Raw genomic sequence first — 24,889 nt, 5'->3', positions numbered from 1 at the left:
AGTGGAACAGCAGCAAAATTCTTTGGATGTTTCCGCTAAACTGGATTCAGAATTAGCCACCGTAGCGACTTTGGTTGCTTCAGTGGCATTGTCCCCTGATAAGCAATTGTTATTTCAAATGGGCTTTTTTTAATTAGAGAGAAATTGTTCCTAGGCTTTAAGATTCAATTATTTCCTGACGTATCAAGAGATACTCAACATAGAGACGTAAACAGTTCTTATTATTGAAACCTGGAGTTCTGCAAATAGGTGGAACTTTTTTCTTGAGATATCCATGTAAATGTATTAGATATAATGCTGTTAAATATGTTTTCTTTGAATCTTCTCACTTGTCAGCCTTTATAGCAGCTAAAAGAGTTTCAGGAGATTAAGTAAAGCTCTGTATATAATTAATTTATAGCTTATATTCCTCAGGTATAATATTGCCTTTAATTTTTCTTTATTTCTTTCTTTTATTTAGTCCTGGATCCTAATATTGTGGACTTGAGTGTTTATTATATTTTCTCTAAAAATGTTTCTTTATGAGCAGTTATAATTTTCTTGTATAACACTTTTCTGTACAAGTGAAATTGTTTGGATTTAATTTGTAAAACTTATAAAAAAAAAAAAAAGAAAACCATTTCCGGTACAGGTAGATCTCTTACATCTTCCGTATAGATAGAAGCAAAGAATTCATTCAGCTTCTCCACAATGGCCTTGACCTCCTTGAGTGCCCATTTTGCTCCTTTGTGATCTAACAGTCCCATGGATTCCCTTACAGTCAGAAAGAAGGATCTGACTTGGACATCGAGGGGAAGACAGCATAAGATGCCAGTAAATGAAAAAGGCAGAAAGTGGTCAGTATTGAAAAATGCCTGAGAATGACATTGAGCCTGCCATGAGTGGGAAAGTGCGGGGTACAAATGTAATAAAAATAAAAAAAACATTTTAAAGAAGTTTTAAATTTTGTGAAAGTAGGTTCAAGTCTAATTTCCAGTGACAGGGTGTCCAAAGGGTTGGTGCTAATACAGTAAAGCAAGACTTTCTTGTGAATGCTTCCGATGGGTTTGGATGGTTAGCAGAGTCGTTTGGGTTTAACCGAGAAGATGCAGAACTGGTGCAGGTAGAGTATCGAGAAATCTGATGGAAATAATTGGACACCGCATTTGGTGGGACCCATGGATGCCTTTAAGCATGGTGCAGCTGTTCAGATTCCAGAGGAGGCAAGCATGCGGAGGCTAGTTCTACCTCCTTTGAGGCAGTCAATTTACCCCCAGAACAGCGGGACCCACCAGAGCAGCTGTTTCCAATAGCGGCATCATCTGAGAACTCTCAGAGGGTGAGGTTCGGCAGCCCTGCTACAGAGCCACATGGCAGTGGAAGAACCTGTGCTCTGGGGAATCAGGGGCAGTCATTGAAGTTGCCACCTGTGGGTTTTGGTCAGCAGTCAGAGGAGGATGTGTTGAAGCAGGTCATGTATTCTGGGACTGCAGATACTTAGGTTTCTTTGTTGGGGCCTAAGCTGATGTTTGTTCTTATCTCAATACCGGATGTTTTTACACTTGAGACCATTTGGGAGGCAGTTTCTTTTTTGCAAGGTTAATTGGGCACTCAGATACAAACCTTGGTCTCCCACTGTACTAACTGATCTTACTGTTACCAAACAAAGCTTATGTACTGTTGAAACGAAAATTGGAAGATACAATGCCAGACTTGAAGCTTTGAGACCCAGAGTCAAAACATGAATGAAAGATAGTGGGAGTATCCGCTTTGTTGGAGAATTTGGAAAATGCGCTCAGGTGGTAGGACCTCAGATTGATTAATTTTCTTAAAGCCTGTGCTGTTTCCACTCGAGACATGTTTAAAATATATCTTTCTGAGCTCTTAAAGGTTCTTGAAGCCTCTTATCTGCTGATCTCAAAGATTTACTGCTTGCCTGAAGGGAAGAAGAAATCTTCCCCTGAACAAACTTGATTTAAAGGCAATGGCTCCGGCTACTTTGTTGGTTCAACTAGCCTTAGATTCTGACAGGGACTGGTTGCTTAAGTTGTTAAGCACAGAGTTAATTTGTATATATGACTTATAATTTTGAATGTATCCTGATGTCTCTAGAGTTACCCAGACGAAGCGTAGACAGTTTTTACTTTTAAGACCCCAGGTTCTCAGGAGTGACTTGTTCTTAGGTACCCTTGTAAATGTTTGGTCACCCACCAGGGGGTGAGATATTGGAAGCAAAACTCTGTGTATCATGCTTTTGTGTTTGTTTTATAGTCTTATATTTGATTTTTATTATGCACGTTTTATATAGAAACCTCCTAGGTTATAAGTGGTATAAAAATTTTAAAATAAATATGTTTTTTAAAAATTCTATGTAGCTTACAAAATTTCTTTCTGGTAAAGGGGGTAGTTGCTTCTAGCACTCCTGAAAGCATTTCTGGCTAACTTCCATTTAGTATGTTAGGCCAAGCCACCGGATAGCCTAGATAGCCTTATCTTTTTTTTTTTTCTTCTTTATTTAAATATGTAGTAAGAGTATATTTCCACATTTCTGTTTTCCATTTGTGGATTGATAGCAATATATGGAATTTAGTAGTTGTTTTTTTTTCCTAATATGCCTGATGTTCATTGCATTTATATTGTGTTTCCATTATGACTATTTTTTTTGTCATTTATGTACTTTAAAATTGATAAATAAAAGTTAAAAAAAATAATTGGATACCAATATGATAAACCTGATAAACAGTCATCAACTGTAAAAGGAACCCTGTAAACTATAGGGAGCCAGTGTTCACTATGTATTAACAGTGGAACACGATCGAATATCTTTTTACCGCAAAGTAGATTTAAAAAAAACCTACATGGCTGTTTTTGGCATTAAGCCTGCCACAGGCTTAACATCAGTTATTTTTTAAATACTACACTTAAATTGCAGTCGATCAAATATTACAGTAGTCGACAATAAAGTCTACATCCTTATAAAAGTTTGGACCAATTGCATCAGTCATAGTGATTAATTCATATCAGCTGGTGATGTGGATTAGCATGTACAGCCACCCAAAGAAAGCATGAACATGTACCTAGCCTGTGGTGTGGTGGTGGTATAGTGGGACAGGTGTGCTGAAGTCTCACCAAGCAAGAGCTGGTAGTACACAGGTAGTCCAGAATCTTTCCTTCCTTGCATCTTTCATGAAATGCTGCTGTCAATGGAATGGCAAGTTCAGAAACATAAAACTACAAAAGTGAATATAATTCTACAGATAACTAAGGTCAGGGGTGGGGGGAGTTGTTGACTTGTGCTACCGTTAAACTATGTTATTGTTGACCCCATTTATTAGTAACTTGGTTTCATACATAAAATGGGACCTGTACTAAAATAGCACAAGTCAGTGATAAAATAACACTTCGTAACCCAGTAGCCCAGGTTGATAACTACATCCTTAAATCCAATATAGAACTAAAATCACCATTAGCATTGAAGATTCACAGACTTGCTGAGCCAACCATGTGCATTGTTCAGATCTGATGTTTACTGTATGAATAATCCTTATGCAGCAGTTCCTGTATGTTTCATGTTGATAGTTTTAGTGATATCTATCACTGCTTTTTCATTTATTTCTTATAACTATATTAATTGTTGGATTAAGAAAACATGAGAATTAAGTTCTCCATGGTCTTTAAAATTAAAGCATTGATTTTATTGTCACAGCATAGATTTTTTGTTTTAACAGGAAGCAAGGCCTAGTAAATTCTAAGGAGAAACATTTTTGCTTAGGTGTGATTTAATAGCAACTTGTAAAATTTTATATTTTAGACAGATGGGTTTTTGAAAGATAACAACAACGCAGCTCAGCGTTTGCTGGATGGTATGAACTTCATGGCCCAGTCTGTATCTGAGCTGAGCATTGGACCCACAAAAGCTGTGACATCCTGGCTGACAGACCAGATTGCCCCTGCCTACTGGAGACCAAACTCCCAGATAGTGGTAACTATCAGCGTTTCCACTTAATCTCATGTTTTAGAATAACTTAAAAGTGGTTAATGGTGCATTCTTGTGAAATTCTCACTGATTTTGGAAGAGTCAGGAGGAAATATCAAACTTCAAATGGACAGGGGAAAAGAGGGATGCAGAGACAAAGAATGAATTTTGTCCCTTCTTTTTTGCATCTCTCCAACTAAATGATGGTGATCATGGTATCATGGATCTGTTATTTGCACATTATATTTAGTGTGTAGAACACCAAAAAAGATAAATTGTACAGTTACCAAAATCTCTGTTCTTTAACTTATCTGAAATTGATCACAGAGGGGTAAAGTGACTTGTTTAAGGTCTTGCAAGATTCTGTTTTTTTTAAATAGTATTAAAATCTACCATTAATGTGGTTATTAATATTGGGCAACATCAGATTTACTAATGAGATTTTAAATCTCTAACTCGCATATTATGGACATTGTCCAAACAAAGAGCAAAGCAGGAATGAGTGCAGCTGACATCAAATTCAAAATGACTCTGGTTGACATCAAACTGAACTCTCTGCTGTTTCACTTTTCATTTGGGCAATGTCCGAAAAGGTAGGAGGGGAAAGGGCCTGCCTTGGTAATGGGTGGGGATTGGAGCATATTACCTTTCCTTCAAAGTAATAATAGCAAAGCAGTTTACATAACAAAATATAGTAGGGTGAGGAAGGTGAAGAAAGAAAAGGGAACTTCTATTCTTGGGTCATGAAAAGAAGAGTAATCAAAGAAAGAAAGAAAACAGTCATTCAGAGACTTAATGTGTGCAACCCAGATACTTAAATGTGCCTATCTACGGACTCAAGGGGATGTATGAAACTACTGCTAAAGGCCAAACTGAAAAGGTACATTTTAAGGTCAGCCTTAAATTTCTTGTAAGAGGGTTCAGTGCGAAGAGAGGGTGGCAGTGAGTTTGAAAGAGAGCGTACCAGGTAATAAAAAGCAGAACATCTAGTGAAATTTAGACATGAGTTTGCCTTATTGGAGACTGTTAAGAAATTACTATCCTGTGACCAGAAAGCGTGAAGGGTGAATAGGGAGTTTGCAGAGAGCTAAAAACAGCAAGATAAAGAAGGTTTTATGGTTAAGAGGCGAATCTTGAACTGTATCCTAAGAGCTAATTTTCAGATAACAGAGGAGTAATAGGATCATGTTTAGAAGTGTAACAGAGGAGTTTAATTGCAGTATTTTGGATTCTCTGAAGGTGTTTTTAATATCCACTACTCTGAGTTCACAGTGCACAGAATAGCAGTAGACAAGGTTTGGGGTGAGAAGCGCATGGATGTGTAGGAGAATCAAGAGAGCATCTGATGGTAGAAAACTGTCAGGGCACAAAAAGAAGCCCAAATAATGGGAGCAACCTGAATGTCAAATTTTAACTAGAGGTCAGTGGTGTTACAGCCAAATACTTGAAAAAGTCTACCAGGATAATAGGGGAACCTAACAGAAGGGGAGAAACAATAGGCTTAAAAGGCCTACCAATAATCTATGCTGCCACTGCTCTGAGGCATAGTAAGATCTTACATTATTACATTTACATTTATTTATATTTTGCTCACACCTTTTCAGTAGTAGCTCAAGGTCAGTTATATTCAGGTATACTGGAGGGCTCACAATCTTAAGTTTGTACCTAGCGGGTTAACATAAATTGCATCATCTTTATATGAATTGTACTAATTTATCATAATTACTTATGAACTGCTAAGTATGTATTTGCAAGCTGAACAGTTAATTTCTGGCTTTTTTGCAGTATGTATTTGGGTTTATTAGTCGTGCCCTGCCATACCTGATGCAATTTACAATCACCTCATTAAACATGAACAGGATAAACAGGAACTCAATAAGACTTCCTCAAATATATAAATCAAGGTTAATTGTATAACAGGATGCCTATTTTGTAAAGACAGTGTAGGTGCCTATGTGTCTTTATAAAATAAACACCAAGAACTAGACCTAGTACTGCACAAAAGCACTTACACAAATTTACACCCGCTTCAGAGAAGGTGTAAATGTGTTTATGTACTCTGCACGTGTGCATATGTATTTTGTAAATATACACATATAATCATCACCCAGACTACACCCCTGGGAACACTTATACACAGATCCAGATGCACTCTTTTTGTGTACCTAATTTTAGTTTGTATATCTTCATTCCATATTTTTCACCTTCCTAATGTAATGTTATCTGTCTATACTCAACGCTAACAGTCCAGGAGAAGGGCATACTTGTCAAACTTTTATTCAGTTTGACACATTTACATTGCCTTAAAAAAATTATCAATTTCCTGGATAAAATTGCCTAAACAGCCAGCCTTTTACTACTCTTTTGAACATAAAATAGTCTGCCTGGAGCCATATTTTCTCTAGTAAGGAATTCCATAGCGGGGTAGCCACAACTGGAAAGGTTCTTGCCTGAGTTCACACCAAAGGAGCAGTGACACAAGTTGGAGTTAACAAGCCCCCTCTGAGCCTAATGTAAGGTGTAAGCAGGCACATAAGTTAACCTGCTGCGAAGATAGCTAGGCCTCATATCATACAGAACTTGAAATATCAGTGTAATCATCTTGAACACAATATGGGCCTCATTTGGTAGCCAGTGTAAAATGCTTCAGCCCTGCAAAGATTCTTGATGCAGTCTTCATGATCAGTTGTAATAGCTTAGTCTGCTGATCTGGCAGGCCAGTAAGAAGCAAATTACAATAATTTAACCTGAAGATCAGAAGTGCTTATGCCACCTTCATCAAATTAGGTGTTAAAAGGTATGACTAAAGGTGACAGATTATTTGTAGTATACTAAAAAAAAAGTTATAATTTATTTTATTTATTTGTTACATTTGTATCCCACATTTTCCCACCTATTTGTAGGTGTATGGATGATACCTGTGATTTTTCAATTTAATTTTGAATCTAACAAAACACCAAGATCCCAAACAGCTTCCTTTATAGGGAAGACAGCACAGTCCAAACTAGCCGTAAGAGGAGACATGCCTATGCAAAGAATCTCAAATTTTAAAAGATTGTGAGTTGGTGTTGCTTCAGATATGGGATAAATAGGAACTCAAATCTCCTGAATACAAATGGCAGCATTAAGCTGTGTTATCTCCTTTCTAATGCACACTGATGTGGAGGTCTGTGCTATTTAAAGCACATTAAGGCCTGGGGTTGGCACGAACAATGTTTAGTAAATAAGCTCCGTGGTTGGTGGATAAAAAAGATGCACAGTTCTGTATTTCAGCTACTTTGTCACATTTCTAACCTTTGATCCATGTTTGTCAGATCCAGAATAGTCAAATCCCCTTCCAGAAGATATGCTGGAGGTATGAATACAGTAGCAATATGCAGACCTGATAATTGGCACCTGAATATAGGGAGAGGGAAGTGTAAGAAGTCTAAACAATAGAAATGCTTATCTAAAGGGAGCTACTCTATTTTCTCTCAGGTTGCAAGTGTTGGGGCCGATGCACAGTAGTAACACATTCACACACCGATGATCAGAAGCAAACGCAGGCACTAGATGCTAGTAGCGCCATACTAGCGTGTGCGTTTGCTACCACCCCATGATCAGAGCCCCCGAGTGCGTGAAACAACGCGCTTGCGGGGTCTGAATGCAACTAGAATGCAAATGCATGCAAAACAGGGCTTAGTGCAAATTGCATGCAAATGCATGCTAAAACCTATTCATCCCCAATGATCAGCGACCAGCACGCCAAAGATTGGCGCACTGGCTGCGGCAAACCCTACGCCAGCTCAGAGCTGGTGTTAGGGTTTGCAGATTATTGGGGAGGAATGGTGAGTCCTGTCCAGCATGCATTTGCATGCTAGCTGGTCCCCATTCCCCCCAATACAGGCGCCGCCTGCAAAATGGTGGCGCCCTGCCCAGTGTATCCTGGGATGCGCTGGGCGGGGCTTCACATCAGCCTCCTCCTGGTCCAGTCTCTCCCCTTCTCTTCTCCCCTGCCCCTCAGTCCTGTCTCTCCATGTGGGCTGGCACTTCTCCTTCTCCTTTTTACAATCCATGGTCCTGTAAAGTTTGTCAGTTGCTGTCAGCAGCAGCAGCATGACAGACTACCTTTGGCCAGCCCCTGAGTCTTCCCTCTGCTGCATCCCATCCACATAGGAGGCAGCAGAGGAGGCAGGATGTGGCAGAGGGAAGACCTAGGGGATGGCCAAAGGCAGCCTATCATGCTGCTGCTGCTTACCAGGACCGCAGGGGAGTGAGAACGGAGAGGGAGCAGTGCCAGACCCACAGGGTTGAGAGGGAACACAGGAGGGAGGAAAAAGGATTGAAAGGGGTGTGAGGAGAATGGCTGGCCCGAGGGGAAAGAGACATGCTGGATCTGTGTGTGTGGGGGGGTGGGGGGGGGGTGTTGCGGGGAGACCAGAAATGATGCGATTTGAGGGGGTGCCACCAATGCTAGTTGGCTCAGTGCGCCACTGTCCCTTGGCCCTGGTATATAGAACTTTCTTGAGTTTAGTCACCCATCTATTTATTCCAGTTGACTTTGTGTACTGCCTGTCTTATTCCCATATATATATATATATATATATATATATATATATATCTGCATTTGGCTCCTGCCTACATAGTAAGATGTCTCATATTGTAGGAACAGCATTGTATCTGTGTTATTTGAGTGTTCTGATGTGTGCATATTAAGTGTTCCTTTGCCTAGTATGCTGACATTGTATTATATGTCTGATGTTTGAATGTTTTCCCATGTTGTCTATTATGGTACTGTTTGTATTGTACTGATGTTTATCATATTTCTGTTATATGATTGTTCCACCATGCTGTTAACTGTGTTTATTTCAGATACTGTTTGATATTAGTCCTGTTGTTGTTTCCAAATGTAACTAATTGATTATATTTGTGCTTATATTTGGTCATTTACTATTGTTATGCTATTAACAAAATTGTAAGTTTTTTGTTGAACTGTAGTTCATGTATACCACCTTGGGTGAATCTCTTCATAAAGGTGGTTAATAAATCCCAATAAATACGTACATTCCATAATGTTAGGGCAGCATATTTGTTTGCTCTGAGTTAGCCAGATAACACTGAATATTCACACTATCAGGTTAACTTTAATTACTGTCTTGGGCATGCCTCTAAGCGCTACTTTTAATTGGTTAAATTTTGGCCCAGACATGGGTTGTCAAGTCAAAGTTTAACAACTGAATGTGGGCCCTGAAATTGAAAAGGAGACCTTTACCCTTTTCATTCTTTAAGTTAACTTGGTAAATGACTTTGAATATTTACCCCACTGTTTTCAGAGATCAGAACTATAATAAGCACGTTAACAAGAAGAAATTCTACAGGTGTGTGGGTTTTTTTTCTTATTTGTGTGGCATTTCAGTTCTGGTATGAAAATGGACCCAAGTGATTTTCTTTTCATTTGTACAGAAATGTAATAAGTGTGGAATAGTCTTTAAAGACAATGATACCAAACATCATTGCCGAGCCTGTGGAGAGGGCTTCTGTGATGCTTGCTCATCCAAGACCTGTCCTGTTCCTGAGCGAGGTTGGGGACCTACACCAGTCAGAGTGTGTGACAGTTGCTATGACCAGAAAGCTGCCCAAACAGGTAATCCTGAGGACACTTGCTTGCGGTGAGCATATAGTGTACATCTCTTCTATCTCTTCCTTCACATCAGTGGTATGAAACAGGTGGTCTGGGAAGTTGGAGACCTTTTTTTTATTCATTGCTTGAAAACTTATGTGGAAGAAATAGAACTGTTCCATCCAACCAGCTAGTATAAATAAGTAAGACAGGTTAACATTGTATGGCATGTATCTTCTAAAGTCTATATCCTTGCCAGCTTGTCAGATGAAGACAGCTATTGATTCTCTACTATAACTGCATGACCCTGAAATTGCAGATAAAGATTCAGTCTTACCAAATGGAGCCATGGTTGTGTCAGAAGACTGTGGTCTTTAAGACCTTAAGAAAAGAAATATACTTGGGTTAGATTTGTGGCTTGTCAATGAGTTTTCCAGATTTTTATGAACATTTCTGATGAGTGCAACTAATCGGATATATTTACTAAATGCGACTAAATGAGTACAGTAAAATAAAGTTTCTTACATAAGTACATAAGTAATGCCACACTGGGAAAAGACCAAGGGTCCATCGAGCCCAGCATCCTGTCCATGACAGCGGCCAATCCAGGCCAAGGGCACCTGGCAAGCTTCCCAAATGTACAAACATTCTATACATGTTATTCCTGGAATTGTGGATTTTTCCCAAGTCCATTTAGTAGCGGTTTATGGACTTGTCCTTTAGGAAACCGTCTAATCCCTTTTTAAACTCTGCCAAGCTAACTGCCTTCACCACGTTCTCTGGCAACGAATTCCAGAGTTTAATTACGCGTTGGGTGAAGAATTTTTTCAGATTTGTTTTAAATTTACTACACTGTAGTTTCATCGCATGCCCCCTAGTCCTAGTATTTTTGGAAAGCGTGAACAGACGCTTCACATCCACCTGTTCCACTCCACTCATTATTTTATATACCTCTATCATGTCTCCCCTCAGCCGTCTCTTCTCCAAGCTGAAAAGCCCTAGCCTCCTTAGTCTTTCTTCATAGGGAAGTCGTCCCATCCCCGCTATCATTTTAGTCGCCCTTCGCTGCACCTTTTCCAATTCCACTATATCTTTCTTGAGATGCGGTGACCAGAATTGTACACAGTACTCAAGGTGCGGTCGCACCATGGAGTGATATAAACGGCATTATAACATCCTCACACCTGTTTTCCATACCTTTCCTAATAATACCCAACATTCTTTTTTTTAAATTTGTAAAGTTTATTGAGAGCAAAATATCACAACTGCGTTATATCTTGTCATAACATTACATTTCACGTAATAGTGTAACAATGCTCATCTACATTTTAAACAATTTTCCCCCCGTCCCTCTACCACCCTCCTCCCTCTCCCCTCAACCCCCCCACCCTCCTTTAATCCTCAGGATGTCATACCGTTTTCTTCTTTCCCTTTATCTCTCAGTATTTCCTGCACCCGTACCCATTCTTTTGCCTCAGAGTTGTATCTCCCTATTCTTTTATCTGTTAATTTGTCCAGTTCTATGAGTTCTCTCAACTTAACCTTCCAATCATTATTTGTGGGCCCCAGATTGCTTTTCCAATGGCGTGCTATAACCGTTTTCACTGCTGCTAGCCCCATCCGTTTGACTCTTTGTTGCCATTTTTGCCCTCTATGATTTCCCCATCCAAGTAAGCACCATTTAGATTCATGTGGGAAGGGAATTTCCAAAACTATTGATAGTTCTTTCACTATCTCTTTCCAATATTCTTGTATCTGGGTACACTCCCACCATATATGATAAAATGTACCCTTCCCTTTCCCGCATCGCCAACATTCCGCAGAGGCCCCAGGGTACATTTTATTAATTTTGTCTGGTGTATAGTACCATCTGCTCAATATTTTATAAGCATTTTCTTTGATCAAAACACAAATTGATGTTTTCTTAACTTCTATACACACCCTCCTCCATTCGGCCTCGCTTAAAGTCTGACCCATGTCTTGTTCCCATGCTTCCATAAAAGCATGTTTTCTAAAATCTTGGCCCCGAAGGTGTCCATATATCTTAGAAATTCCCTTGCCTGTCACATCTATCTCTCCCCACAAGTTTTCAAATTTCTCATGGTCTGCTGGTGGGTGTTTTGTCCATTTCTCTGATACAATGAAGTGTTTAACTTGCAGATATGCATATTTATCTGACTCTTGTAAATCATATTTCTTTTGGAGCTCCCCAAATGTCCTTATGTGACCTCCATCCAGAAAATCACGAAATCTGATTAAACCTTTCTGAAACCATGTGGAGAAGACCCCCCGATTCTTTCCCCGCCGGGAATCCCTCCTCCTGCGTAATCCACGCATAAGAGGATCTCTGCTGTCTCCCCCGTAGTTTAGTTTTTAGGGTTCCCCAGAGAGTCAATAGGTGTGTTATAAACGGGTTTAATGTCATTTTCCCATATTTCTGTTCTGGGATGGAGGCCCATAGGAGACCCTCTAGGTATCCCTCTCTGACAAACACTTGCTCTAATGTGGTTATGTGTGACAAGTCTACCTTACACCATTCTGCTATTTGTGTGATTTGTCCTGCCCAGTAATACCATTGCATGTTTGGCATTTCTCTCCCCCCCTCCTGTACTCTTCCCCACATTATCTTCTTTGATAACCTAGCCGGTTTCCGACCCCAGGCAAATTTCCCTAGTTCTGATTGTAATCTTGTCAGCTCCCTATTCGGTACTAATATGGGTAATGTTTGAAACAGAAAGAGAAGTCTCGGTATTATATTCATTTTTATTACTGCTATCCGCCCCCACCACGACAACCACCCTGACCCCCATCTGTTTAAATCCCTCCTCACTGAACTAAGCAGGGGTTCATAATTCCAGGCATATAGATTCTTTAAATCTTTGGGAATTTTTATTCCTAGGTACCGGAATCCCAATTCCGTTATTTTAAAATTGCACCTTTCCTTCAAATAGGTGTATTCTGCCTCTGTTGTTGTAATGCCCATTATTTCGGATTTATCGTAATTTACTTTAAATCCTGCTTGCCTCCCGTAAGTTTCGAGTTCTTTAATTATGATGGGTAATGTGTGTATCGGTTGGCCCACATAGAATAGAATGTCATCTGCGAATAATGCGATTTTATGTTTCTTTCCTCCTAGTCTAACTCCCCTCACCGCACTCAAGGTTCAAATTCTCTGTGCCAGGGGTTCAATGGATAACGCAAACAACAGGGGTGAAAGCGGGCACCCCTGGCGTGTCCCCCTCTGAATGTGAAAAGCTTCAGAGTATCCCCTATTTATCTTTAATCTTGCAATCGGTGATGAATATAACCCTTTTATCCATTCTATAAACGGTATTCCCATGCCCATTGCCCTCATTACCTCCCATAGGTATTCCCACTCCACTCTATCAAACGCTTTCTCGGCGTCTATTGCCAACAGCGTCAACGAATCTCCTCTTCTCTGCGCCCCCCATATAATATTCAATGTACGTCTAATATTATCAGCAACCTTTCTATTTAGTATAAATCCGGATTGGTCTGTGTGTATAAGTTGTGGCATTATAAGGGCTAGACGATCAGCCATAACCTTTGCAAGAATTTTAACATCTATATTTAATAATGATATAGGTCTATATGATCCACAACATGTTGGGTCCCTTCCCGGTTTTGGTAATACTGTAATACCCGCTATTTTCATACTGCTAGGGAGCCCATTTCCTCCAAAATTCGCATTTCCAACCCTCACCAATAATGGGGCTAAGTCCCAAATACTTTATAAAATTTCCCGGTGTATCCATCTAAGCCCGGTGCTTTCCCTCCTTTTAGCCCCTTGATCACCTCTAATACTTCTTGCAACGTTATGGCCTTCTCCAGTTCCAATTTCTGGGCCTCCGTTACTTTGTGAAGTCCTAAATCTCTTAATTGTCTTTGTATGTCCTCTTTGGAAGCTTTTTCCCCTGCCTCATATAATTTAGAATAGTATTGCACAAAGGCTTTCCTAATATCCTTATCTTGGTATACCAGTCTGTCCCCCTGTGTTTTTAGTTTAGTTATTAAACTCCTTGTCTGTTTTTGTCTTAAACTGCGTGCCAACATGGTTCCAGCTTTATTACTGAATTCAAAAAATTTTTGTTGCATCAGGATCCTATGAAATTCCATCTTACTCATCTGTATTTTTTGGAGTTCCCCTCTACATTGTACTAATTCCCTGAGGGTTTTTGCATCTCTATCTAGTTGATGCTGCGTTTCTAATTGGATTAATTTTTTCCTAATTGACATTTCTGTTTCTTCTCTTTTTCTTTTCTTGTATGTGCCCTTTGCTATCAGATGCCCTCGAATCACCGCCTTCAGTGCATCCCACAATATACCCTCTGACACTTCTCCCTTATCGTTAATTTGGAGGTAGTCTATTATTATTTTACGTATATCTTGACAGTCTTTTTCATCTGCTATCAGAGATTCGTTTAGCCTCCATACCGTTTCCTTTCTCTCTATCTCTATTTTTCCCACCAAGACCCGTACTGGTGCGTGGTCTGATGTATGTATACTTTCTATGTCTGAGTCTTTCATGTCCCCCCATATTGATCTACTCCCCCAAATCGCATCTATCCGTGAGTATGATTTTTGGGCATGCGAATAAAAAGAAAATGTTTTTTGACCGGGGTGTTGTATCCTCCATATATCGACCAAGTCTAAATCCTTCATTAATTTGAGAAATTTCCCCCTGTGTGCTCGCGTTCCCCTTTCTCTCCCCTGGGAATGATCCAATCTAGAGGCAGTCATGTTGTAGTCCCCTCCCATAATTATCTGTCCCCTGACAAATTTACTTAGGCCTAAGCCTAGTTTTGTAAAGAATGTTCCCTGCCCCTCATTTGGTGCATATACGTTGATGAAGGTAATTAAGTGGTTTCCTATCCTCTCTTTAACTGCTAAGCTTCTCCCATCCTCTCCTTTGTATATATCTTCTTGTACAAATCTTAAATGTTCATTAATGTAGATCGCTAACCCACCCGTCTTCCCTCCTTTGGGATTTGCCAACCTGGTTCCCTGCCCCAGTGTCTTATAGCTGATCAAATGTTCATCTCGTCTTTGGATATGAGTTTCCTGTAGCATTATCACATCCCACTTCAATCTTTTTAGTTCTTTAAGAACTATGCTTCTTTTCCCGGGATTATTCAAACCGTTAACGTTCCAAGATCCTACCTTTATCCCCCTCCCCCCACCCTCCCGCCCCCCTCCCCCTCTGTTCCCCTCACCCCCAGTGGGCTCCTGATTTTGGCCCTGGACTCTTCTGGCCAGTGCTACCCTGGAGGTAGTGCATCTGCGCCAGAGAGCTGCCCCCTTACATTTACATCCTCTTTACCTTCCCCCTCCCCCATTTACATCTCCATATATACCCTCACCAAGCATCATTTGTCATTTAACCAACCATATAACTCTTATGTATCATACTACCACAGTTTCATTTAGCAGTCCTCTGGTTAACATTTCAGTCTTTTCCTCTCAGTTCTGCCTCTAGGCTGGCTTTTTTCGGGGATCTGTTTTTCTTCTCTCCTCCGATTTTCCTCCAGCCTTGTTTTTCTGGGGTCTGCTGTCTTTGTTGTTGCCTTTGTACTCCTTCCTTATCCTGTGGAATGTCCGTGCAACCCATGTCTCTCAAGCTTTTCCAGGCTCCTTAATAATACCCAACATTCTATTCGCTTTCCGAGCCGCAGCAGCACACTGAGCAGAAGGTTTCAGTGTATTATCGACGATGACACCCAGATCCCTTTCTTGGTCCGTAACTCCTAACGTGGAACCTTGCGTGACGTAGCTATAATTTGGGTTCTTTTTTCCCACATGCATCACCTTGCACTTGCTCACATTAAACGTCATCTGCCATTTAGCCGCCCAGTCTTGTAAGGTCCTTCTGTAATTTTTCACAGTCCTGTCGCGAGTTAACAACTTTGAATAACTTTGTGTCATCAGAAAATTTAATTACCTTGCTAGTTACTCCCATCTCTAAATCATTTATAAATATATTGTGAAGGGATGACAGATTAAATTGTGTCTAAAGTCAAAGGTTGAGTTGGGTCTCTGGAAAATGTTTTCATTGTCAGGTGATAGTGTATGCAAATTGTAATCTTTTTAAAGACCAGTGCTGTATTTTAAATGGACTTGATGTTTTGACTGTCGCTGGCAGAGCTGTTTGTACCGGCAGTGTCATAATAATTAGAAGCAAATAGAGCACAGCCAAGTACACAGCATTTACTGAAAGGGAAAGTGTGCACCAAAGGAGGGAAAGTATATGTGTGTAGGGTGGGGAGAGAATAGGGGTAGGAGGAGGGCACTGCAGCAGGATTCCACAAAGCCTCAAATGACTCTAAAGTTAGCATATAGTGAAAAAAACCAACTGCTTACAAACTAGATAAGGAGAAGGATTCATCAAAGGTTTGCTTGCAATGAATTTACCGCATATTTTGCCAACAAAATGAAAGATCTCCATCAAGACATAAAGACAGTTCCACTATGCCTCTCAACAGTTAACATGAACATATCCTCACTCCCCTCCCACTGTACGCAGCCAACTAAGACTCATTCAACTAGCCAACAGGAAGACCTTGAAAAAAATCTTGAAAGGCCTACAATAGTAGTCATCCTGTCTCCGTGACTGCTGCCCGTCAAAGTTTAGTGCAACTGGCAAGCAGGGAACAGAAGGCACAACAAAAATTATAAACGCCTTTTTCACTGGCAGCAGCCAACAGCACTAAAAAGGGCTGTGATGCACCATCTACTGTAAATTAATTGCTGGTATGAATAATAGAAGCCCAATCCCACCAGGAGTAAGCACTAAGAAAATAATAGAGAAGGGGTGCCCTCAGATATATTAATCACCAACGTAAGACTCAGGAGGTAACAAGGCTCGCTCCAAGAGATCACTCCAAACTTACCTATTTGATGATGCTCGCCACCGTGGGTTTCCACAATAAAGAGATGACCCTCACCCCAGTCCCTGAAGAAAGCTCCGGTCTGAAACCCGCTGTGGCGGGCATCTTTAACTAGGGGAGTTTGGTGTGATCTCTTGGAGAGAGTCTTGTTACCTCCTGAGCTCTTAGCGTCCTTTGTTGGTTGGTACCGGTTTCATAATATAAGTATCTTAGTTCGCCATCTTGTGATGTTGAAGATTACGTTTCATTCACTTGGAAGCATATTTTCAAAGCACTTAGACTTACAAAGCTCCATAGTAACGTATGGAACTTTGTAATTCTAAGTGCTTTGAAAATGTGCCCCTTGATGTTGCAAATTTATGCACATATTGCACTATATATCCACTGAAGAGGGTGGCCCGATGAAAGAGATGCAATTGTTCACCTTTTAGCAGTCATTATTAATTTGGTCCCCCATATTGGTAATTAATATATCTGAGGGTGCCCCTTCTTTATTACTTTCTTAGTGCTTGCTTCTGGTTGGGATTGGGTTTGGGGAAAACTTATAGCATTGGTTCTCAGCCCAGTCCTCAGTACAAATCAAGGCAATCAGGTTTTCAGGATATCCACAATGAATGTGCATGACACAGATTTGCATGCAGTACCTTTTTTGTATGCAAATTTATCTCATGCATATTCATTCAGGATATCCTGAAAACCCGACTGGCTGGATATGCCCTGAGGACTTGGTTGAAAACCCCTGACTTGTATGGCTACAAGAAACTATCTAGATCCATGTCTGCTTGGATAGATACCTGGGTATAGAATAAAGACTGTTTTCCAATCCCTGCTAGGCAATTTCCAGAAAACTGTTACAGAGGATCTGCCTTGATAACTAATACTGCTGGATTTCTCAGCAGCTTTTGACACTGTAGCGCACAATGTCATGCTTGCTTGGCTGGCAAGAACAGATATAAGTGGCACACTGTTTGCATGGTTCAAATGCTGTCAGGCAAACAGTTCATTCTGTTCATAAACACTCCATTACCTTGAGTACTGCCCTGCAAGTAAGGGATATATATTGTCATGTATGTAATATCTACCTCAAGCTTTTAGCTGAGTTGTTTTGATTGACACAGAATTTTACATCTATGTCTTTGATGTCATATGCCATTACCTGTCTGACGCTATCTAGTACGCTGTTTGGGATCTGAACCTTGTGCTCATATTACTCTGTGCTGAAATCTTACCATTTGCCGGTGTAGGAGAAGCAGCAGTGACTTCTGGATCGGACGATTGTGACATCGTAAGCTCTCCTATTTAATAGATGCTGCTTTGAGGCATTGTGCTGAAGGGGTGTGCCAAAGGGGTACACCCGACCCCTTTGTGCGCCTCTTCATTCCTAAGTTTGTACGCAACTGTGCATTGAATAGAATTGTTTTTTTGTTGTTAATTGTATTTTATTAATAATAGTGTTTCAATCTGGAATTGTTCTAAAAGAGGTAAGTAGACGAGGTGGTTACAGGTTTATCTGATATGTTTTCTTATTTTTGGTGGCTGGGGTGGTACGCTAAATCATGCTTTGTACTTTGGCTTTTTTTTCCTACAATTTAAACAACTATTCGTTGTTCCAAACCACTGTTTGATCATTTTGACCTAAGACATTATTAGACTGTTCTGATGTTATGCCTAAAGCGTTTGAGGTTAATGTCGGTACACGATATCCTTCTTTTAAGACATGGTACATATTTTAAAGGGGAAACGTAAAACTTTATATAGTCTATTGTTAAAATAGATTCCTCGTTACATAAATCTCAATAATATGGCAGTGCTCATCCTGTGCTACTATATATATCTGATCTGTGGGTAATAAAACACATAAAAGACTGACTGGAAGTTACTTATCTGGGTTGCTTATTTTTAACTGAAACATAGTTACAGTCAGATGAGGATCCTTTGATTAATGACATTGTGCATTAGGTTGTAAAATTATTTCCTTATCTAGAGAGAAAAAAAAAGGTGACATATTGCTTTTATATGTAAGGATATTTTTGTAGTAAAATTATTAGAGACACTGAATACCCCAGAGCTTGAAATACTTGCAGTTCAACTGAAGGATGAGACATTCATGGATACTGTTACCTGCATACTATTTTATTGTTCTCCTGGGAAGTGGCATCTAACAAAAATTACTTTTTTGATTTTATTCTTAGAAATTCAGTCCATTCTATGTATAATCTCATACTAGGAAATATCAGCGTACATTTAGAGGAAACGGATAATTCAAAAGTTAAAGAATTATGCGCTTTCTTGTTTGCATTAAACTATTCCCCCCGCCCCCCCCCCCCCCCCCCCCCCCCCCCCCAGCCTACTACTCATGATAAAGGACATCAGCTAGATTTAATTGCATATACTCAGAATGACTGAATGGCTACTCATATCACATTGTCGGACATTTCTTGGTCCATTACTTTATGGTCTGACCATGTCTTATGTAAATTTAATTTAAACTGGAGACAATTTAACAAGAAACACAAGAGTTATAAAACTAAGTAATTTACAAGGGGGGAAAGTTGACCGTATTTCATTTTGGGATAAACTTGATTCAAGTTGGGTAAATGATGAACCATCTATGTTTATAGAAGATTGTTATGAGTAGTTAATCTCACCAGCATTTGTCAAAGCTAAGTTGCATATTTTTAGGTAGGTGGCCTGCCCACTTCTGGTCCAACAGCCAACCAGAAGTGAGGACATGCCCAAGCCATGCTCACTACTGGTCTAAGCACACCCTCCTCCTTGATGTATAACCCCCAAACCCCACTCCTTTTAGTGACACCAGAGGAAGTGATGTCATAGCCACACACCCCTTTCCCAAGATGGCGGATACAATTGGTCACACTACACCACTTCCTGTTTCTACTGCTGGTAGTGATGTCAGAAAACCCGACACCACCTCTTACAGCTTAACCTTTTTTTCTCACAGGAAAGAAAATAGACATTTGTTTTCTTTTTCATATAATATTTCTTTCAAAAGCATACCTTGTGCTTATTTTTTTTAATTTGGATTGTATTAGAACCATCTGTTTTTAAGAACAACAGACTGATTATTGAATGACAGGCATTTTTAGGTTTTAAAACAAAAGGATTGACCCCTCCTTCTCTTTGCTTTAAAGGGCACATATAGACAAAAGCTAAGCTGTTTTAAGATTAACTTACACAAGAAACTGTAGGGGAGTCTGGCTCGTTAGGCTTTCAGATCTGTTCACACAGGCAGAAGCCCATGAGCCTCTCCTGAGAGAGCTGGTTTTCTCTGCAGCCAGTTCAAAAGGAAAAGGGAAAAAAAAAAAACCTGTGTTGAATGTGTAAAGCAAACTTACAACGTAGTATTTAGCAAAATCATCTTTTTTTTTTTCAGCGATGTCCTGTTTTTTGTGTAAATCCACAAACCCCTGTCCATACAACTCCTCCCTTTCTTTCCTACAGGCAGCTGTTGATAGAGTGTAGAGCCTACCAGTGTGCACATCTACACCTTGTCAATCCTCTCCTGTTTTCAAGACATTTGTATGAGGTCGTGCCCTGCAGAGCTGGTTTCTGAAAACCCCTCTCCCACACACGCATGCGGTTTCTTTGCAGGGAGGTCCCTGTAAGTTTGCTTACCTGTAACACAAAACAGCTATGAGACTGTGTGTGAGAGGGGTTTTTTTTCCCCCAGGAAGAATAGTCTGCTCAAACCTGCTTCTTGGCAGAAGTCAGTATCTATGGGATGTGAACATATGTATGTAACTCCATGTCAAGCTTTGCAAATCTCTTCAGTAGAGCTTGACATTAGATGAGCTACTGACATAGAAGCCATGATGCTGACAGTGTAACCCTTGACATGCCCATCTAAACCCGTTTGCTTGGGTGTAAGTGAAGGATAAGCAATCTACTATCCAAATAGCCTTTTTGATACAACAATGCCAGGTTTGCTGAGGCAAAAAAGACCTGGGTGAAGTCTAAGGTCTTTTATTTACTCCAAACAAAAAGTAACTGCTCTCTTGCACCCCAAAACATGAAGAATTCATTTGTCTTTATCATGGGTCCTTGGAAAAAGTTGGAAGGATGACTGACTAAGGTAAAAATCCATGACTACCTTAGCTAAAAGCTTAGGATGTATGCCTACCATCATCTTATTGCAATGAAACATAGCATAAGGTGATTACATTATTAGGGCCTAAAATCTTCAATCCTGCAAGCAGAAGAGCTACACTCCTGGTTAGCTTTGTTTTTCCGCAGGATAGAGACTTTGTTCAGCTGTGTCTGTGTTTTTTTTTTTTTTTTTTTTTGGCAACATCAACCATTTATGAGTCAAAAAACTATGGATTTTCACAAACCTGAATAAAGTTACTCCAGAACATTGTAAGTGGTTACTGCTATGTTCCCAGCAGCTGTGTCTCTTGGTGCATCTTTTCTTTGAAAATTTTTTTGTAAAGGTTTACTAAAATTAGCCATGAGTTATACATTTTTTGACCCTTCACAATTGCAGTGTTTTCTTGATTTAAAAAAAATTGATACAAGAGATGGTATAAATGAGGATTTAAGAGTTCATTAGATGTTTAGGGTGGGGAGTATGCTTTTTGGGTTAGTTTTCCTATTTTTGTTTTCTTTGTATATACTCCCTCCAGAGCTTTCTGTCTTGGTTCTCTCTATTCCAGTGTTCTTCACTGCAAAGCCTAGGGGCCAGTGGTGACCACTTCCTCCTGCTCTGCCTGTGTGGTCCCCTGGCTCTTTTGTATACACACTTCCTCCCCCCACCCCCAATTTGTCCCAAGACTTGCTGCTGGCAATACATTCATAACAGCTGAACTGTTTGTTCCTGCACCATGTAACTCTAAGTCAGGGCTCCATGCAGTATAAACTCACTGCAGAGTCATGTGTTGCTGGAAGAAAACAGAATAGCTGTTCCACAGATCAATAAGCACCTATAGAAAATACAGGAGGAAGAAATAAAAAACAAAAAAATCTGAATGAGATCCAGCTTGAAGAGGGTTGATGGTAGAGACAGACGAATGACTAGTGGGAATGGGAACTGTTACTTGGGACGGGTTGGTTTGTTGGAGAAGAGCATATAGTGGATAGAAGGTGGGAATAAGATATGCGAGGGAGTTGATGGGCTGGAGGACATGGATAGAGAATGTGGAGGGGGGGAGGAATGAACTTAGAAAAAGAGGGTGTAAAGGAGTTAGTTTATTTTAGTTACACAAGTCATTCAAATTGAATGTAAACAGCCAGGCCAATAAATCATCAGAAGGGGAAGCCACCAGCATCTCCCCCCCTCCCCCAATGCTCAATATCTTGTTCATTTTGCCTAATGACGATCTCGTCACAGTGAGAGTTTTGGGTTTGTTGGGGTTTTGTGGGATTTTTGTTTTTTTGCACCAAAGTAGCCCTCACTGGAAAAATAGTAAACATCACTGCTCTATTCCATGTTGAGGAATGCAAAATTATTATTTTTTTCCTTTTACAAATAACTTTTTCTGTGGGGTATGGGTTGTTTTTTTTTTTTTTTTATGTTTAAATCATTTTTATTAACAGATACATATCATAACCATCTCTTAAAACACTGCTCTTATCATGCAAATGCAATAGCATTGGTAACTACACAGTTTTGTACATTCACTTTTTTGTCCCGCCCATCTCCCTCCTCCCCCCCCCTTTTTCTCCCTCCCCCAACAGCCAAGTTCATACTAATATCTAAAACAGGCTATTTTCTCCAAGGTCTATTGTTTTCTAGCTGCCCAAGTCTAGTTCTCAGTCTTTGATGGATCCGCCGTTGAGCGCTTGGATGTAAAGTATATATAAATCTTCTCCAGACTTTCCTAAAGGAGCTGATATCTTGTGCTGTAGCCACCTTCATTCCGCAAAGTTCAGTGTGTAGAAGTTCTATCATCTTAGTTCGCCACAAATCTTTCGATGGGGGTTTTTCTTCTCTCCACAGAAGTAGTATTACTTTCTTTCCAATCATTGAGGTCCTCTGCAGAAACCCTGTTAATCCCGCTGGGGCGGGTTTTTTGAGATTGAAAATGTCAAACAAAATCAGAGGGTCAGCCAACAGCCGTCTACTCCAGCAACGTGTAAGTTCCTCAAAAATTAGAGTCCAAAATTGCCGAACGTGGAGACAAGCCCAAAACATATGACCCAGAGAGGCTTGAGCAGCGCCACATTTCAAACACTCGCCAGTTCCAAATCCAGCTTTCTTTGCACGGGCCGGTGCTATATAAAAGCGCACCGCAAATTTGTATTGTTGTTCCCAGTCTCGAATAAAGGCTGATCTTTGTAGTATTGAATTTAGGTACCTCTGTAACACATCCTCCGTAACTTCTGCTCCAATATCTTCCTGCCAGCTATTGGCTAATCCACGATAGTCTATATCCTCTGTGGAGTCAAGTAAGTATCTATGGTGATAACGTAAAGGCACTACATTTTGTGACCCCAATGTTAGTGCCGTGGCCAGGACTTCCTGCACATCTTCACTGAGATTTACAGCCCCCAAAGATGTTATGTAGTGTCGTACCTGCAGATAGGCGAAGTAATCAGTCTGTGGCCACCGATGTTCTGCCTGCAGCTCCTCAAACGGCTTTATCTGCCCATCTTCATTTAGGAGTTGATAAAGATAGTGTATCTCCTGTTGCCTCCACCTTACATAGGTCTGTTGCAAAGTTCCGGCTGGGAAATCCGGGTTCAAGTTTAAGGACAGGAATGGAGTGGCCTTCGCTGAGAATCCGTGTCTGCGGCACAGCCACCGCCACATTGCCCTCAATGAGTTAATAAATAGATTCTTCCGTGGCTGACTTCCGGATCTCGTTCTGGTCGTATGCAGTAGCCAGCTAAGGTGTATTTTGGAATGCATTGAGGCCTCTAATTGTACATTTGTGAACTGCTGGCAGCCCACTAGCCAGTCTCTCGCGTGGCGCATGGCACATGCCACAGTAAGATATCTCATATTAAGCAGTCCCATTCCCCCATGCGTTTTTGGCTTATACAAAATGTTTAAAGCAAGCCTGGGACGCCTGTTTTTCCAAAGAAAGCTCCTTAACACAGCCTGCAATTTCCTCTCTTCCCGTCCCCCCAGATATAATGGCAGCATTTGGAACTTATAAAGCCATTTGGGCACCACCACCATGTTATACAACGCTACTCGCCCTGCAAGTGACAGAGGGCAAGACCCCCACAATCCCAGCAGCCGCGCAGTTTCTGCCAACAGGGGGGCCACATTTTTGTCATATACCGTGTCCAACTGAATGGGTATTATAACCCCCCAGGTATTTTATTTGCCCTACGACCCACTGAAATGGGAATGATCCCTTCCACTGCGTTTTTGTGGACTCTGATATTGGGAGTGCCAGAGACTTACTGTAATTTAATCTAAATCCCGATAGTACCCCATAGTTTTGCAGTTCCATCATCAGGTGTCTTACTGATATTTGCGGTTTATCCACTGCCAGTAGCAAATCGTCTGCATATGCTAAGATTTTCAAAACCTCATTTCCCACCTCAATGCCTGCTATGTCCGGATGTTCTCTTATGACATTTATCAGGGGTTCCAAGGTAAGTACAAACAGCAAGGGGGATAACGGGCAACCTTGCCTCGTGCCTCTCTCTATCTTAAATCCTTGTGTTTTCACCCCATTTACTAACAGGCATGCCGCCGGGTCTGCATAAAGAATCTGCACTGCATGGAAATACCACCCCTGTAAGCCCATCCAGTTTAATGTTTCCCACATAAAGGGCCAAAGCACCCTATCAAAGGCACGTTCCGCATCTAAACTTATCACCAAACTCGAGGGTGCCCTGGCAGGGGCTTCTATTAAAGCCGCAATCAACCGACGTACATTCAGCACAGATTGCCTCCCACGGACAAATCCCACCTGTTCAGCTCTCACCATAGATGGCAGCACCGGCGCCAAACGTTCTGCCAGGACCCGCGACAATATCTTAATATCTACGTTGATCAGCGATATGGGTCTATATGAAGCTGGATCTAATAAGTCTCTTCCCGGCTTTGGTATTAAGCTTATCATAGCCTCATTCGCATATTTAGGGAATCTACCATCCTCCACAGCCTCTTCATAAAGGTTAACCAGGGGCCCCTCTAGCTGAACTCTTAAGAGTTTATAAAATTCACTGGAGAAGCCGTCTGGGCCAGGCGCCGAGTGCAATTTTAGTTTCTGGATCGCTACCCCCACCTCTTTAGTTGTCAAGGGTAAATCTAGTTCTTTTATCTGTGCATCAGTGAGTTTGGGCATGTTGGATCTTAACAGGTAGTCTCGAATTTTCTCTTTAAAGTCCCTCTCGGGCTCCCCTTTATATAACTCTTCAAAGTGCTTCCGGAATATTTCCGCAATATCCGCTGGATGGGTAGCAATCCCCCCCGCTCTCCCACGGAGCCGTGTTATGAAATGTGGCTTTCGT

The 24,889-nt window shown here is 40.7% G+C and overlaps 1 protein-coding gene across 1 annotated transcript in view; it reads left to right on the top strand.

The window, feature by feature from the left end:
* Positions 1-24,889, top strand: part of ZFYVE1 (zinc finger FYVE-type containing 1) — a 170,943-nt gene that overhangs the window by 130,767 nt on the left and 15,287 nt on the right. Inside the window, exons 8-9 of the mRNA XM_030214356.1 lie at positions 3,791-3,961; positions 9,398-9,578. Of these exons, the coding sequence (XP_030070216.1) occupies positions 3,791-3,961; positions 9,398-9,578 (352 nt within the window). The remainder of the gene's footprint in view (positions 1-3,790; positions 3,962-9,397; positions 9,579-24,889) is intronic.

Source organism: Microcaecilia unicolor, chromosome 9 (assembly GCF_901765095.1).
Source record: "Microcaecilia unicolor chromosome 9, aMicUni1.1, whole genome shotgun sequence".
Taxonomy (NCBI): domain Eukaryota; kingdom Metazoa; phylum Chordata; class Amphibia; order Gymnophiona; family Siphonopidae; genus Microcaecilia; species Microcaecilia unicolor.
This window is presented reverse-complemented; position numbering and strand designations above follow the sequence as displayed.